Below are 15,706 nucleotides of genomic sequence, written 5' to 3'. Positions count from 1 at the left end.
CCTGGGGTTGCCCCAGGTGCAGCCAACGTGGGAGGCCCGCCACCAAACAGTGCAGGCGGCGGAAGCAGGGAGGCAGGCCCCAAGCACGGACGAACCATCACAAAAGCCATGGTCGCGGATCGTGGTGGTGCCGGTGGGATCCCGATGTCAAGGCTGTGCAGAGGGTGAGCGGATTCAAGAGATGACTCCTTTGGGAGCAACAGGAGGCGAGCGACTCGACTAGGAGGCAGAGCGGAACCAGTTACCGACACCAGAAATGCTCGGGGAGTTGGGCGGAGAGGAGTTGGTGGCAGCGAGAGGCCTACGGAACCGGAGCAGCGAGGTGGCGGTGAGTTGTTTAGTCAGCCACTGGGTCATCGTATAAAAGGGGTAGAGGACAGAGTCAGCGGGCCGAGCAGGAAACAGAGGTCACTTAGTCCAATGGGTGCTTAGGGCATCTTGGTATGAGGGGAGGGGAGTCCAGGGAGTGGATATTCCTATGGTCAGAGGGCAAGGTTTCCGCAGCGACGAAGTGCAGACTAGTGAGATGCAGGGGGTAGCACAGCGGATGGGCTCTGCGGCTTAAGAACATAAGAAAATGCCATACTGGGTCAGACCAAGGGTCCATCAAGCCCAGCATCCTGATTCCAACAGTGGCCAATCCGGGCCATAAGAACCTGGCAAGAACCCAAAAACTAAGTCTATTCCATGTTACCATTGCTAATGGCAGTGGCTATTCTCTAAGTGAACTTAATAGCAGATAATGGACTTCTCCCCCATTACCTGATGATACAAAGGCTTGTGCCTTTGTATCATCAGGGATGTCCGGAATAGAGTTTCCAGCTACGACCAGCCATGAGGCCTGGCTCGATTCACCACAGGTGATGACCCAGGGCGCAAGTGGGATATGAACACTTCCCAAGAGCAGAATGGAGAGCCAGGTGCCAGGCGTGGGTCTTGAGAGGACGACTGCAGGAGTGTTGGAGGTTGGTCGGCAGAAGAAAAGGGGAAAGCAGAGCACGAGAGGAAGAGGGGGTAGCTCAGTGTCTTCGGGTTCTGGTTCTAGTTCTTCTTCGACTACCTCATCTGCAACTAGCGGGTCCAGTGGGAGGGTAAGAGATCGCGTGGTAGGGCCCAGACAGGACATGGGGCATCCGGCGCTGCCATCATTGACGAAGTTGTGGGAAGGGGTTCCTAGGAAGTTGCGCTGCAGGATTAAGAAAAGGAAATATGTGAATATCTTCAAATTGCTGGAAGGCAGACAGGGAGGTAAGAAGGAGCAGAAAAGAGGTAAGAAGGGAGGGCATAGGAAAGGAAGGGCCAAAAGTGTCCAAAAATATTTTGAATTGGGTCACGGGGGTTTTCCGTTTGGCCAGTGCGGTAGGGCATTACCAGCCCTTGCAATATGGTGCTTTGTTAGCATTTGGAGATAGTATTTTAGGGGCCTTTAAGGATTATGAGGGTTGGGGTTGGCTCAATTATGATGAGAAGTTTTGGGATAAAACGGCGGGAAACCAAATCATGTCCTGGGGTATGCAAGATATTAACCTGTGGTTGACTCAAATGACGAATAAGGGCATGCGGGGTTTAGCAGTGGGATCTCAGGTGTAGTGAGAGATACAGGCAGTTCCTTTCAAGGTCCTGGGTTCAATGGTAAAGGTGTTGCCGGGGCCAAAGGGACAGCTGAAAGTGCGGATGTGTGCTGGCGATTCAACAAAGTCACATGTTTATTCCCGGATTGCAAGTTACGACACGCTTGTTCCGGGTGCATCAGGGCACATCCTGCATCCAAATGTGCCCAGCAGCTTGGAAGTGTCCCCCTTAAAGGGGGTAAGTAGTGAGGTGGTATTAAGAAAAGCAGATTCGCTGGCAGTGTTTGGACAGCTGGAGAGGTGGCTGCCGCACTATCCGGATAGCAGGACGGCACGGTTTCTTTATTTTGGCTTTAGAGATGGCTTCAGGATTCTTTACACTGGGCCGGGGAAGGGTGCGGAATGCGAGGTCAGCTACTCGCTTGGCGGATGTGGCCAGAGAGAAACTGATAGCGGAGATGCGTTTGGGCAGGATTGCAGGCGCTTTATGTCCGGGATGGTATAGAGTCCAACAGGATAAACATCCTGCATGAGACTAAATACAAAATTGAATCTTTATGGGTAGAAATCCCTTGTGTGTCAGGGAAGACTACAGTGATAGGGGTATACTACCGTCCACCTGGTCAAGATGGTGAGATGGACAGTGAAATGCTAAGAGAAATTAGGGAAGCTAACCAAATTGGTAGTGCAGTAATAATGGGAGACTTCAATTACCACACACTATAAACAGTTATGTTCAACCACAACGAATACAAGTCTCACTAAAGGGACGTCATGTAATTATATTTTTCTTGTATTTTAATGTGCTATTACTATTATTTATAGAGCCGTCATAACACCTGCAGGCATACCAGCATATTTTGCTTGAAGGTTTTGCCACTTCAGGTCGTGTTTAATCATTGGCCCCAGTCCTTTATTCTTCAACGTGTTTTTGTTAATTTTTTGTTTTTGTAAAATTCTGTATCGGGGTGAATATATTCCTTAAAATGACTCAAAGTGTCAAGGAAATTTAAAGCCCAGTCCCTGGGCTTTAAATTAAATTTAAAGACTGGGCTTTAAATTTCCTTGACACTTTGAGTCATTTTAAGGAATATATTCACCCCGATACAGAATTTTACAAAAACAAAAAATTAACAAAAACACGTTGAAGAATAAAGGACTGGGGCCAATGATTAAACACGACCTGAAGTGGCAAAACCTTCAAGCAAAATATGCTGGTATGCCTGCAGGTGTTATGACGGCTCTATAAATAATAGTAATAGCACATTAAAATACAAGAAAAATATAATTACATGACGTCCCTTTAGTGAGACTTCAATTACCCCAATATAGACTGGGTAAATGTATCATCGGGTCACACTAGAGAGATAACGTTCCTGGATGGAATAAATGATAGCTTTATGGAGCAACTGGTTCAGGAACCGACGAGAGAGGGAGCAATTTTAGATCTAATTCTCAGTGGAGCACAGGACTTGGTGAGAGAGGTAACGGTGGTGGGGCCGCTTGGCAATAGTGATCATAATATGATCAAATTTGATTTAATGACTGGAAAAGGAACAGTGTGCAAATCCAAGGCTCTCGTGCTAAACTTTCAAAAGGGAAACTTTGATAAAATGAGAAAAATTGTTAGAAAAAAACTGAAAGGAGCAGCTACAAAAGTAAAAAAATGTCCAAGAGGCGTGGTCATTGTTAAAAAATACCATTCTAGAAGCACAGTCCAGATGTATTCCACACATTAAGAAAGGTGGAAAGAAGGCAAAACGATTACCGGCATGGTTAAAAGGGGAGGTGAAAGAAGCTTTTTTAGCCAAAAGATCTTCATTCAAAAATTGGAAGAAGGATCCAACAGAAGAAAATAGGATAAAGCATAAACATTGGCAAGTTAAATGTAAGACATTGATAAGACAGGCTAAGAGAGAATTTGAAAAGAAGTTGGCTGTAGAGGCAAAAACTCACATTAAAAACTTTTTTAAATATATCCGAAGCAGAAAGCCTGTGAGGGAGTCAGTTGGACCGTTAGATGATAGAGGGGTTAAAGGGGCACTTAGAGAAGATAAGGCCATCGCGGAAAGATTAAATGATTTCTTTGCTTTGGTGTTTACTGAAGAGGATGTTGGGGAGGTACCCGAAATGGAGAAGGTTTTCATGGGTAATGATTCAGATGGACTGAATCAAATCACGGTGAACCTAGAAGATGTGGTAGGCCTGATTGACAAACTGAAGAGTAGTAAATCACCTGGACCGGATGGTATACACCCCAGAGTTCTGAAGGAACTAAAAAATGAAATTTCAGACCTATTAGTAAAAATTTGTAACTTATCATTAAAATCATCCATTGTACCTTAAGACTGGAGGATAGCAAATGTAACCCCAATATTTAAAAAGGGCTCCAGGGGCGATCCGGGAAACTACAGACCGGTTAGCCTGACTTCAGTGCCAGGAAAAATAGTGGAAAGTGTTCTAAACATCAAAAACACAGAACATATAGAAAGACATGGTTTAATGGAACTAAGTCAGCATGGCTTTACCCAGGGCAAGTCTTGCCTCACAAATCTGCTTCACTTTTTTGAAGGAGTTAATAAACATGTGGATAAAGGTGAACCGGTAGATATAGTATACTTGGATTTTCAGAAGGCGTTTGACAAAGTTCCTCATGAGAGGCTTCTAGGAAAAGTAAAAAGTCATGGGATAGGTGGCGATGTCCTTTCGTGGATTGCAAACTGGCTAAAAGGAAACAGAGAGTAGGATTGAATGGGCAATTTTCTCAGTGGAAGGGAGTGGACAGTGGAGTGCCTCAGGGATCTGTATTGGGACCCTTACTTTTCAATATATTTATAAATGATCTGGAAAGAAATACGACAAGTGAGGTAATCAAATTTGCAGATGATACAAAATTGTTCAGAGTAGTTAAATCACAAGCAGATTGTGATAAATTGCAGGAAGACCTTGTGAGACTGGAAAATTGGGCATCAAAATGGCATATGAAATTTAATGTGGATAAGTGCAAGGTGATGCAAATAGGGAAAAATAACCCATGCTGTAGTTACACATTGTTAGGTTCCATATTAGGTGCTACAACCCAAGAAAGAGATCTAGGCGTCATAGTGGATAACACATTGAAATCGTCTGTTCAGTGTGCCGCGGCAGTCAAAAAAGCAAACAGAATGTTGGGAATTATTAGAAAGGGAATGGTGAATAAAACGGAAAATGTCATAATGCCTCTGTATCGCTCTATGGTGAGACCGCACCTTGAATACTGTGACAATTCTGGTCGCCGCATCGCAAAAAAGATATAATTGCGATGGAGAAGGTACAGAGAAGGGCTACCAAAATAAGGGGAATGGAACAGCTCCCTTGTGAGGAAAGACTAAAGAGGTTAGGACCTTTCAGCTTGGAGAAGAGACAGCTGAGGGGGGATATGATAGAGGTGTTTAAAATCATGAGAGGTCTAGAACGGGTAGATGTGAATCGGTTATTTAAATTGTCCATTTAATCCTACTCTGTTTCCTGTCTTTTAGCCAGTATATTTTAAAAAGATTTTTCTGTGAGTTTTTGCCTCTACGCCAATTTCTTTTCAAATTCTCTCTTAGCCTGTCTTATCAATGTCTTATATTTAATTTGCCAACGTTTATGCATTATCCTATTTTCTTCTGTTGGCTCCTCCTTCCAATTTTTGAATGAAGATCTATTGGCTATAATAGCTTCTTTCACCTCACCTTTTAACCATGCCAGTAATCGTTTTGCCTTCCTTCCACCTTTTTTAATGTGTGGGATACATCTGGAATTTGCTTCTAGGATAGTATTTTTAAACAATGACCACGCCTCTTGCACACTTTTTACCTTTGTAGAAAAAAACTGAAAGGAGCAGCTATTTTGTATAGATTATAGAATCTTGAACATTCAGTTTTTTTGTTAAATATATTTATGCTGGAAGTGACGTCAGCCCTACAGCATGGTCGCTTGAAGAGATAGCTCCTCTCCCACCCCGTTAAATTTTAGCTTTATCGAGCACTACAGGCTAATTTTTACTTCTGGTTTTTGCCGGAGGATTAAGGATCACTTTGTGATGACACATCGCAAAAAATCAATGGATTTAAAAACGTTTGCGTATGACCCGAGCGGTTCCCGATATGCGGCCTTGAGCGTGGTACAGGACTCCGGAGCTCAGGTAATGGCGGACGGGGCTGCACGAGCTGACTCTGAGCCAGTGGATACGGTGGCTGCTGCTATGGATCCGGGTCAGTCGGGAAAGCTTTCGGAACCCAAGAAAGCAGACTTTAAGCAATGGTGCCTTGAGATACAAAATGACTTGAAAGCTATAAAGACGGATATGCAAACAGCTTTAACCGAGTTTCGCTCTGAACTTGGCGATTTTGGAAGGCGGGTTGAAGATGTGGAGAATATTGTGGAGGGGCAGGCAGTGGAAGTATCACGCATTAAAAATGATGTTATTGATGTGCAAACGACGAGTGAGGAAATACTACTGAAACTTGAGGATCTGGAGAACCGCTCGAGGCGTTCTAATATCAAAATAAGGGGGATCCCTGAAACTGATAAATACAAAGTGGTTAGTCGAGTAGTGCAGGATTTATGTAGGAAAATCCTGGATAGCTGCACAGAGCCTCAAGAGATGTTTGAAGGGGAAATCATCATTGAGCGCGCACATCGAGCACTGCGTGCCCCGAACCCCAACGTTCCTCGAGATATTATCGCATGCCTACAAAGTTTTCGCCTCAAAGATGCGGTGATGCAACAAGCGCGAAAACTTGGAGATCTCAGCTGGGACGGCCAGACTGTGGCGATTTATAATGATTTAGCAGCGATAACACTTCAAAAACGCCGGGACTTACAACAAGTGACCTCTATGCTTCAGAAGGAAAATTTGAAGTATCGTTGGCAGTACCCTGCGGGCCTAGCCTTTACCAAAGATGGCGTCACGCACCACAAAGAATGCAGCGGAAGCGGCCTCGATTTTAGTGGCGGCGGGATTGCCTTTCCCCACTACTGAGATTCCTCTTCGGAAGATTTATTTATTTATTTATTTCTTTTATATACCGACATTCGATCGAAATATCACATCGGTTTACAGGAAACTGAGAGAATAGGGCGGGGACTGCCCTATTTTACATTGTAACAAGGAAGAATGTAACTACATTACTATGTAACTATATCACATTGTAACATTAACAGCATAACAAGGTAAATTGTAACTATAACTATGTTACATAATAGTTACATAATAAAAAGATGGCGGGGTCGGGCAGACCCAGATGGCAAAGAGTGGGGACATCAGGCTCCCGTTTACAGCGGAAGTCCTTGGATCGTGGCGAAACTACTGACAGTGTGGACTGACCTACAGTGGCCATTTTTCTTAAGGTTTACTCGTGTAGTCGCTGACGGATGACAGCGAAACAAACACTTATTTTGGGGTCTCACTTTAAGTATTGCAAACTCTGGTTGTTCATTATTTCGAGTTAGCCTGTTTCACTGAGTTTGATGTTAGCACTCTGTTAATGCTGGTTTTCCGTGACAAATGCGGGGGGGGGGGGGGGGGAGGGGGGGACCTCACTTACTTCTGAGTACGTTGTCGATGTTTACTCGGCAGGGGTCTAGTATGGGGGGGATTGGGAACGGGAGGGGGAAAGGGGGAAAGGGGGGAAGGGAGGAAGGAGGGGGATTAGGGGGCAGGGACGGGGAGGTTTTGGGAATGTGGGGAGGAGGATAGTAGGCTGCAGAAGAAGAAGGGGAAGCCATGGGTTAAGGGTAGGGAACTGTGGCGATTTATGGCTGGGGGGGCTGTTTTGCTGGAGGGGCTTTCATTGTGAGGAATATGGGAATGAGGGTGATCTGGAGGATAGTACATAATGATGACTATTAAGATATTGTCGCTGAATGTTAAAGGTCTCAACCATCCATCTAAACGTAAGAGTTTGTTTAAGGAGGCTCTATCTTCCAGGGCTGATGTTCTGCTTATCCAGGAGACGCATCTTCGTAAAAAAACATGAGCATTTACTGCAATCAGTACATTTTCCTCACATTTTTCTGGCAGCCTGTACGCCACAGCTGAAATATACGGGGGTTGGTATTCTGATCTCTAGGGATCTTCCCGCTCACATAGATAAGACATACCGAGACTCTGATGGCAGATTTATCATAGTTTCTCTGACTATTTGTCAGACTTTATACATCCTGGTGTCCCTATACAATGCAAATGTACATCAGAGGGAGGTCTTTGAGCGCCTGGATGAACAGCTGTTAAGGTTCCCTAGTGGGAAATTGATCATTGGTGGTGATTTTAATTTAGCTCTTAATTCTGCGCAAGATTGCTCCAAGGGAGGGGGAAGCTACTCACTGGTGGATCAGAAAGCCCTACATTCATTTATGGGAAAATGGAAAGTTGTTGATGTTTGGCGGGATCGTAATCCTAGTGGAAAAGATTATTCCTTTTATTCAAAGGCGCATGACTCCTATACCCGGATTGACTTCTTTCTTATAGACAACACTCTAATAGGAGCCACTACTGACGTGGGAATAGGATGTTTTGTTTGGTCGGATCACGCCCCGGTCTGGTGGTCCTTTAAGATTGCTGGTTTAATGGGGGGCCGTCGTTTTTGGCGGATGAATGACTCGCTGCTAAAAGATAACAACAGGGTCCAGGAAATAAGATTAGCAATTCAGGATTATTTGCTTGACAATTCAAATGGGGAAGTAACATCCGTTGTACTGTGGGAATGTCTAAAGGCCGTGCTTAGGGGTAAACTAATAGCGCTTGCGACCTATACTAAGAAACAGAAAGCCAAACAACGTTCTGAATTACACGGAAAGTTAGCGGTGGCTGAACGAGCTCATAAGCAAGCACCGAGTAAGCGATTATTTGAAACCTTGGGAGATCTCAGGCAGCAACTTCAGCAGTTGGATGCGGATGAAATTACATATCATATGGATCTGACTAAAAGAACCTATTATGAGCATGGCAATAAAGCGGGGAAGCTTTTGGCACATGCTTTGAAAGCCCGAGTCGCTCAATCACAAATTACTAAAATTAAAGCAGCTGATGGGACCATCGTGCTGGATGGGGAGGGCATAGGCAGCCAATTTAATCAATTTTTTGCTACTTTATATAAGCGGGAGGATAACGCTACTGAGGGTGAAATAGTGGAGTATTTGGAAGGGATTCAGCTGCCTTGTTTAGATGCCTCAGTGTTGGAGAGCATAAATCGTCCTATCTCCTTGCTGGAAGTTACCAGTGCTATTTCCGATCTGAAATCGGGAAAGGCTCCAGGTATTGATGGATATACCCCCTTTTTCTATAAGAAATTTAAGGAAGAATTAGCTGGCCCTTTAGTAAATATGTTCAATAGTCTTCGTCTGGACGGTCAATTGGCGGCAGCGGCAAATGTGACGGGCATCACTATTTTGCCAAAACCAGGAAAGGATCCTTTGCTGTGCAGTTCCTACCGGCCGATCTCCCTTATTAATATCGACCTGAAGTTGCTGGCGAAAATACTGGCTAATCGCCTAAAGATAGTTCTTCCAACTTTAGTTCACGAAGATCAGGCTGGCTTTATGCCAGGCAGAATGGCGAGTGACAACATCCGCAAAGTAGTAAATTTAATATACTATGCACGGTCGAAGCGGGTACCCTCAGTGCTATTTGGAGTGGATGCCGAGAAGGCCTTTGACAGGATGCACTGGCCTTTCCTGTTCCAGGTTTTGCGGAAGGTGGAATTAGGGGGCCATTTCCTGACATGGGTTCAGGCTTTATATCGCAATCCGATGGCTTGCATTAAGGTAAACGGGAATTACTCGGCAAACTTTGAGGTGCAAAGAGGGACACGCCAAGGCTGTCCATTATCCCCTTTACTATTTGCGCTGTGCTTAGAGCCCTTGGCAGAAATAATACGATCTGATAGGAACATACAGGGAATTTCGATGGGCACTAGTTCCTACAAATTAGCGCTTTATGCTGATGATGTGTTGTTTACTCTGACAGAACCTGAAAGTTTGCTGATGGGACTAATGCCGAGGCTTGAGGCATATGGGAAGGTATCTGGTTTTAAAATCAACACAGATAAATCGGAGATATTGCCTATTTGTTTATCCTTAGATGTGATCACCCAATTGAAACGGCAGTTTCCCTTTCAATGGGCAAAACACTCCGTTAAGTATCTGGGAGTGCACTTAAGCCCCGAATATAAAGATCTGTTTGATATGAATTACACTCCACTTAGCAAAAGATTAGACAAAGAGCTACAGACCTGGGACAGGTTAACTCTTACTTGGTTGGGCCGCATAGCAGCTCTTAAAATGACTTATCTCCCACGTCTGGCTTATCTGTTCCAGACTCTGCCGTGTAATGTGCCAGTTCCATATCTAAAGCGTCTTCAAGCCAAAATTTTCTCATTCATTTGGAAACGAAGACCACCTCGGGTCTCGAGGGCAATACTATATCAGCATAAATTGAGTGGTGGACTGGGGGTACCCAATCTGTTGAGATATTATTTAGCGTCCCAATTAAGGGCTGTGGTTGATTATCATAATCGTAAACTTATTAAACCATGGGTACGATTAGAACGGGATATGGTAGCTCCTGTAGTGGTTGAGGATTTATTGTGGGGAGGGGGAAGGCTTCCTCCTGGCCTCCACAGTTCATCTCCTTGCCTTGCTGTTACAATGATGCTCTGGCGCCGGTGGAGACGACAACTGGTGGGGGATAGGCAATATTTTTTCTCCACGCGGGTTCAGGGATGCGCGGCTTTTGCTAGTGGGCGGGCGGGGAAGACTTTTCGGGTATGGGCTGAGAATGGTCTTACTACCTTGGGTCAATTGTGGGTTGATCAAGGACCGAAATCCTTTGAGGATCTCTGTGTAACATACCATATGACTGATTCAGACCTGTATGCCTACATACAGCTGCGACATTTTTTGTCTGTTAAGGAGGTCCGGCGGGATATGCTTAAAGGCAAGACACTCATTGAAGGGTACTGTGAAATGGCATATGTGATGCGGGGAGTGATATCAAAAATGTATACCCTACTCAATGGGGTGGTGTCGCAATCTGTCTGGCATATCACTGCTTGGGAAAAGGATTTGGGGGCCCCCTTCACAGAGGGGGAATGGGACGCTTGTTTTAAAGCTATAAATCGTAGCTCCATTGCAGCTCAATTGTTAGAGAACAGTTATAAAATGTTATACCGTTGGTATCTATCCCCTTCCAAATTGAAGACCATGGGGGCACGTACAGATTCTTTATGCTGGCGACAATGTGGTCTGAAGGGTGATTTCTATCACATGTGGTGGACTTGTCCGGTTATCACGCCTCTCTGGTCCCAAACAGAGAACTGGCTGAAACAGGTATTGCAGCTGGACATACAACTCAGCCCTAAGGAAATGTTGTTGAATATCCCGGATGAGCAGCGATCTCTGACGTCCAGTGCCTTTATTAGGGCTCTGGCCTTTGCGGTGCGAGGAGAAATTGCAATGCACTGGAAATTGCACAAAGCTCCTGACTTTTCGGCGGTCCTACGGAGGCTGAAATGGATTTATCACATGGAACATTTGACGGCTTTAAGCAAGGATGCGATGGCGAAATTTCATAAAATTTGGCAACCCTATCAACAATGGTCTACATCTATCCACAATTGAAGGCTACTGCTGTGAGGACTGGGGGGGGGGGGGGGGGGGGGGGGTGGGTGAGGAGGGCTTACAGATTTAAACGGATGATTTGTGTTTTTCTGCTTGTCAGAAGTTGAATTGTTAGTGTATCTCTGTTGGTGTTAATATGTGATGTTGACTGTATTATGCTGTTTACACATGGTCGATATAATAAACAGAAAGTTATAAAAAAATATATATATATATTTATGCTTTTTCGATGTTTTTTGGTTTGCATTCGTAGATCTGTCTTACATTGACCAATGTTTAAATTCCCCCTGAAGCAGCCAATAAATTAGGCAAGGTCCTTGTCGGGAATCTTCAAGTCTGAATTTCTACATTGCTTCTGGGATTTCAGAACGAATGACCTTTGTAAAGAAATGCAATTCAATTTTATACATACTGTGCGGATTGAGCCACCAAAAAAGATATACATATATTTGTTATCACGGTGCTACAATATATGAGTGCTGGCATGCTTATTCCATGTAATGATTCATGTGCACTTATAGTTGTAAAAATTTTGTAAATTAACAAAAAAAAAAAACCTTTTGATCACATTTCAGTTTTATTCATACATTTTTCTACATATTTTTGTAATAAAGATTAAGATTGTTTTCTATAATTGCTTTAAGTAATTCTGTAGCGCTGATTCCTTCTGGGAACTGACATCTCTCTAGATATAGATGTAGAGATATAGTGATATATATATATAGTTATGTCAGTTCCCAGAGGGAATCAGCGCTACAGAATTACTTAAAGCAATTATAGAAAACAATCTTAATCTTTATTACAAAAATATGTAGAAAAATGTATGAATAAAACTGAATACGTGATCAAAATTCTTTTTAAAAAACATTTACGAGAGAGAGAGAGATATCACCTGAAACATTTTGTCAAGAGAACAGCCTATGATAACATAAAGGAAAATGCAGGGTACTTTAGTATATGTCAATAAGAGGAGACAGAAATCAACTTACAGAATATTTACTCTCCTTGAAACACAGAAATTTCTTTTTCTTAAACTCAGGCTGGTCATAGAAGTTGCGGTCATTTGCCTTGACTTGCCAGGAGCATTCTGAAATTGAGCAAATACCAATGGTGTTATTGTCATTTCAATAGAGCTACCAGGTATACACAGCAGAGATACACAAGAGACAATCCTTGCTCCTTAGAGCTCACAGTCTAGTCAAAACAGATAAGAGATTTGGAATTAAAGAAAAGAAAAAGAAAATGTGAGGCTACTGGACAAAATGTAAGCCAGGTGGATTATAGATAGGAGTTTTTGAGGAAGGGGTAACTGAGTAAAGCTGCAGAAAATGAGGCCTCAAGATTCTATATAAAAAATGGATTTACATTTTATATTTTTGTGGCTAGACAGCCACTTCAAAGCAGCTCACAAACGATTAAGGATAAAGTAGGTTACATTACAGATGCAGACTGTGTTTAGGAACCTATCCTAGATCTGTAGCAATGGCACCACACAATAAGAGCTGAAGCTTGCCAGAGAGTTTTGCTACAAATGGCTCATGATAGAGGTAAAGGCAGAGTTATATTTATTACCTGATGTCTGTCAGCCTGTTGAAAGACATCAGTGGATGGGGTCTGTTTAGTCTGTGGATCAGCTGGCTGTAGGGTCTGGTTTTCAATTTGTAGAAAAGTAGAACAGTATTGGCTGAAGAGCCAGGCTTTCAGTTGACAAGTTAAAGGCTTGCAAGTGGAGGGGGTTGAGGCATGTGTGGTCTACAAGTCAGGTGCCACACCCTTTAAGGTTCTCAATCTTGTTTTTAATCAAGCAGAGCACTTTAAGGGGTGGTGGTATCGGGTGTTTTTGGGATAAGTGCAGGTTTTTGACTGGGGTGGTATTCTCTCACCTTCACCATTAGTTAAGGAGGGGCAATGTCTTCCTTTGCTTTGATAGTAAGGAGAAAAGATTTTGAATTTGATGGGTTAGCAGGATGGGGAGATAGTTTCTCTCCCCACCCTCTCCCATGAGCCTTGGTGTATTATTTTCTCCCCCCCCCCCCCCCCCCCCCCCCCCACTGGAAAGGACCCCAGCACCAAAGGCCTGTAGGCAGAGAAAGCAAGAGAGAAAAAAAAAACAGGACACCATGCATCCCTGTATTCAAAACATCCACCAAAGAGAGGGTTACAGATGTACACATTTTTTTTAATTTAATTTTTATTAAACTATTCATATTTTTACAGGATACAGTAAGACAGTATACAAGAGGATATTGCAATCGTTTCTTATTAACCAACAACCAAGGATTCAAACAAACTCCTTCTTTATACTAATACCTAAACATAAGGAAAAAAAACTGAGACATTACAGGTATTTCACTTAGAGCAGAGATTTAGGTAGTCATAAAAACAACCTAGTTATCTCGTCATCTTCTAATTTTCTTTTTCCCAAACCTATGGGGTTCTCAAGAGTGGGAGTCCAGATATAATCTCAACTGTTCCGGGAAGTTAACATACCTAGTGTTCTGATATAAAATCAGACAACGACAAGGAAACTTGAGTGTAAACTTAGCCCCTCTTCCAAGAACTTCAGCCCTCATCAAAATAAACTTCCTTTGTCGAAGTTGAGTACTCCTGGCTAAGTCAGGGAATATTCTTATATTTTCATCATAGAAGTTTTGTTTTTGATTTCGAAATACATCTTCAATATTGAAGTATTCGGAGTCTGCGATCCCGGCTATCTCAAGAATATACTATCTCCCCTTAAAGGGAGAAGAGAAACAGCAGTTGGAAGAACAATCTGAGATAAATTTAGATTTAACAGATATATTGGAGAAATCATTTGGTTAATATAAAATCTAGGGCTACTTTGATTGTGCAATTTGCGTTTTCGATGGAAAGGGACACAGATGTACACATTTGACTCTGAAGCTTCTGATAATTAAGGTTAAGGGCTGGAGCTACAAATTGAAAAGCAAGGGGGATAGCAGGGAGAGGAACCCCAGCACAAGGGCCAAAGTTAATTATCTGCTATCTGCCTATCAGAAAGGAAATGAACCATTTTTGGACACTGCCTCTAATGCTTAAGTTTGCCAGCCTGGTCAATACGATATGGTGATCAATTGTGTAAAATGCAGCAGAAAGATCAAATAAAAATCAGAAGGCCAAATCTGAATAACTGCACTTTATCAATGAGTGAAATGAGGACCATCTCTGCATTATGTCCGGTGTGGAAGCTGGACTGGATTGGGGTAAGCTGTTGATCTTTGAGACAGTTTTCTGGTTACCACACTTTCAATAAGTTTGGCCAGAATTGGAAGGTTTGATAATTGGGCAGTAGTTTGAGCATGTGAGGGATCAAGGAAGGGTTTTTTTGGGTTTTTTTAAACTTTTTTTTTTTTTTATAAAGTTTTCAGTAGTTGTTAGTTGTCTTCAGACCCCCACTTCTTGAAGTAGGGTTTGGAAGGACTAATTCCTTCCCAAAAATGTGGTTTAATAGCAATTTAAGGTCTCAAAATATGTTATTTAGAATTATCAGCATTTAAAGCCGGTTTAATACAGTTCTGTAAAAAGAATGCCCAAAACAAAAAATGCACAAAGAAAATGTTGGATTACTCCTGGTACAGTGACATCGAAAAAAAATTATTTGCAAGTTTATTTACGACTATGCATATCAGACATGGACTATGTCATAAACGCAGACTTACCACCCCACCTCCCAAAGGTTGAGCCTCTGATACACAAAGACTGAATATTGGATACATTGGGATATTCAGCTGCTCTTTGAAATACTCCAAGAAGTCATTCATCTGCATGCCTGGAGTATGCAGATGAATCTTGCCCATATCCTCTGCCTTCATTCCCTCCCCCAAAGGGTTATTTACCTCCCTTAGGTCCCTATCTCAAATACAGTTTACACCTATTCCACAGCCAGTCTCTTTTTCACCTGCATATTGCCCCTGTTCTATGGGAGGAAAAGTTTATTTAAAAAAAAAAAATAATTATAGGATATGGCTACATCATGGGGAAAAAAATATGAAGGGAGCTGGGCTTTTTTTTTTTTTTTTTTAAACAAACATTATCCAATTCATTGGAATCAGAAGAAAAGTCACAGGGAAAGTTGTAAAAAAAAAAAAAATTCCATTTCTGAGTTGTTTTTTTACTGCTTTAAAAAGAGAAGAAGAACAGAGCAATGGTCATGGCACATTGCAATACTTGTCTGTTGAAAAGCAGCTTTGCTAGACTCTGCAGACTGCATAAGCATCTCAACACTACCCACATATGTCCCACTGACTTACCCTGTCCACATGCAGTCATACACACCACTAAATCTAGATAAAACCGCAAAGGACACAAAAAGTCAAATATAAAGAAGGGTTTTATATTGCATAGGACAAAAATTCTATTGAACACTGTTCTCCCTTCCTGGAGAGTAGACAAAGTTATGGTGCCAGGCTTCCAGAGCCTCTGCTTGGGGGTAGGCAAGTCCTCCCCCCTCCAGCTTCACTAGGGGGCTT

General features: G+C 42.7%; 1 protein-coding gene across 3 annotated transcripts in view; it reads right to left on the bottom strand.

The window, feature by feature from the left end:
- ATP8B1 (ATPase phospholipid transporting 8B1) overlaps positions 1-15,706 on the bottom strand; it is a 275,982-nt gene that overhangs the window by 157,579 nt on the left and 102,697 nt on the right. For all 3 annotated transcript variants that reach the window (XM_029579627.1, XM_029579621.1, XM_029579613.1), the window contains one exon: positions 12,206-12,303. In XM_029579627.1, coding sequence (XP_029435487.1) covers positions 12,206-12,303 — 98 coding nt within the window. The remainder of the gene's footprint in view (positions 1-12,205; positions 12,304-15,706) is intronic.

Source organism: Rhinatrema bivittatum, chromosome 1, assembly GCF_901001135.1.
Source record: "Rhinatrema bivittatum chromosome 1, aRhiBiv1.1, whole genome shotgun sequence".
NCBI classification, from domain to species: Eukaryota; Metazoa; Chordata; class Amphibia; order Gymnophiona; family Rhinatrematidae; genus Rhinatrema; species Rhinatrema bivittatum.
Note: the sequence above shows the minus strand (reverse complement) of the source record. Positions and strands in the feature narration are given on the sequence as shown.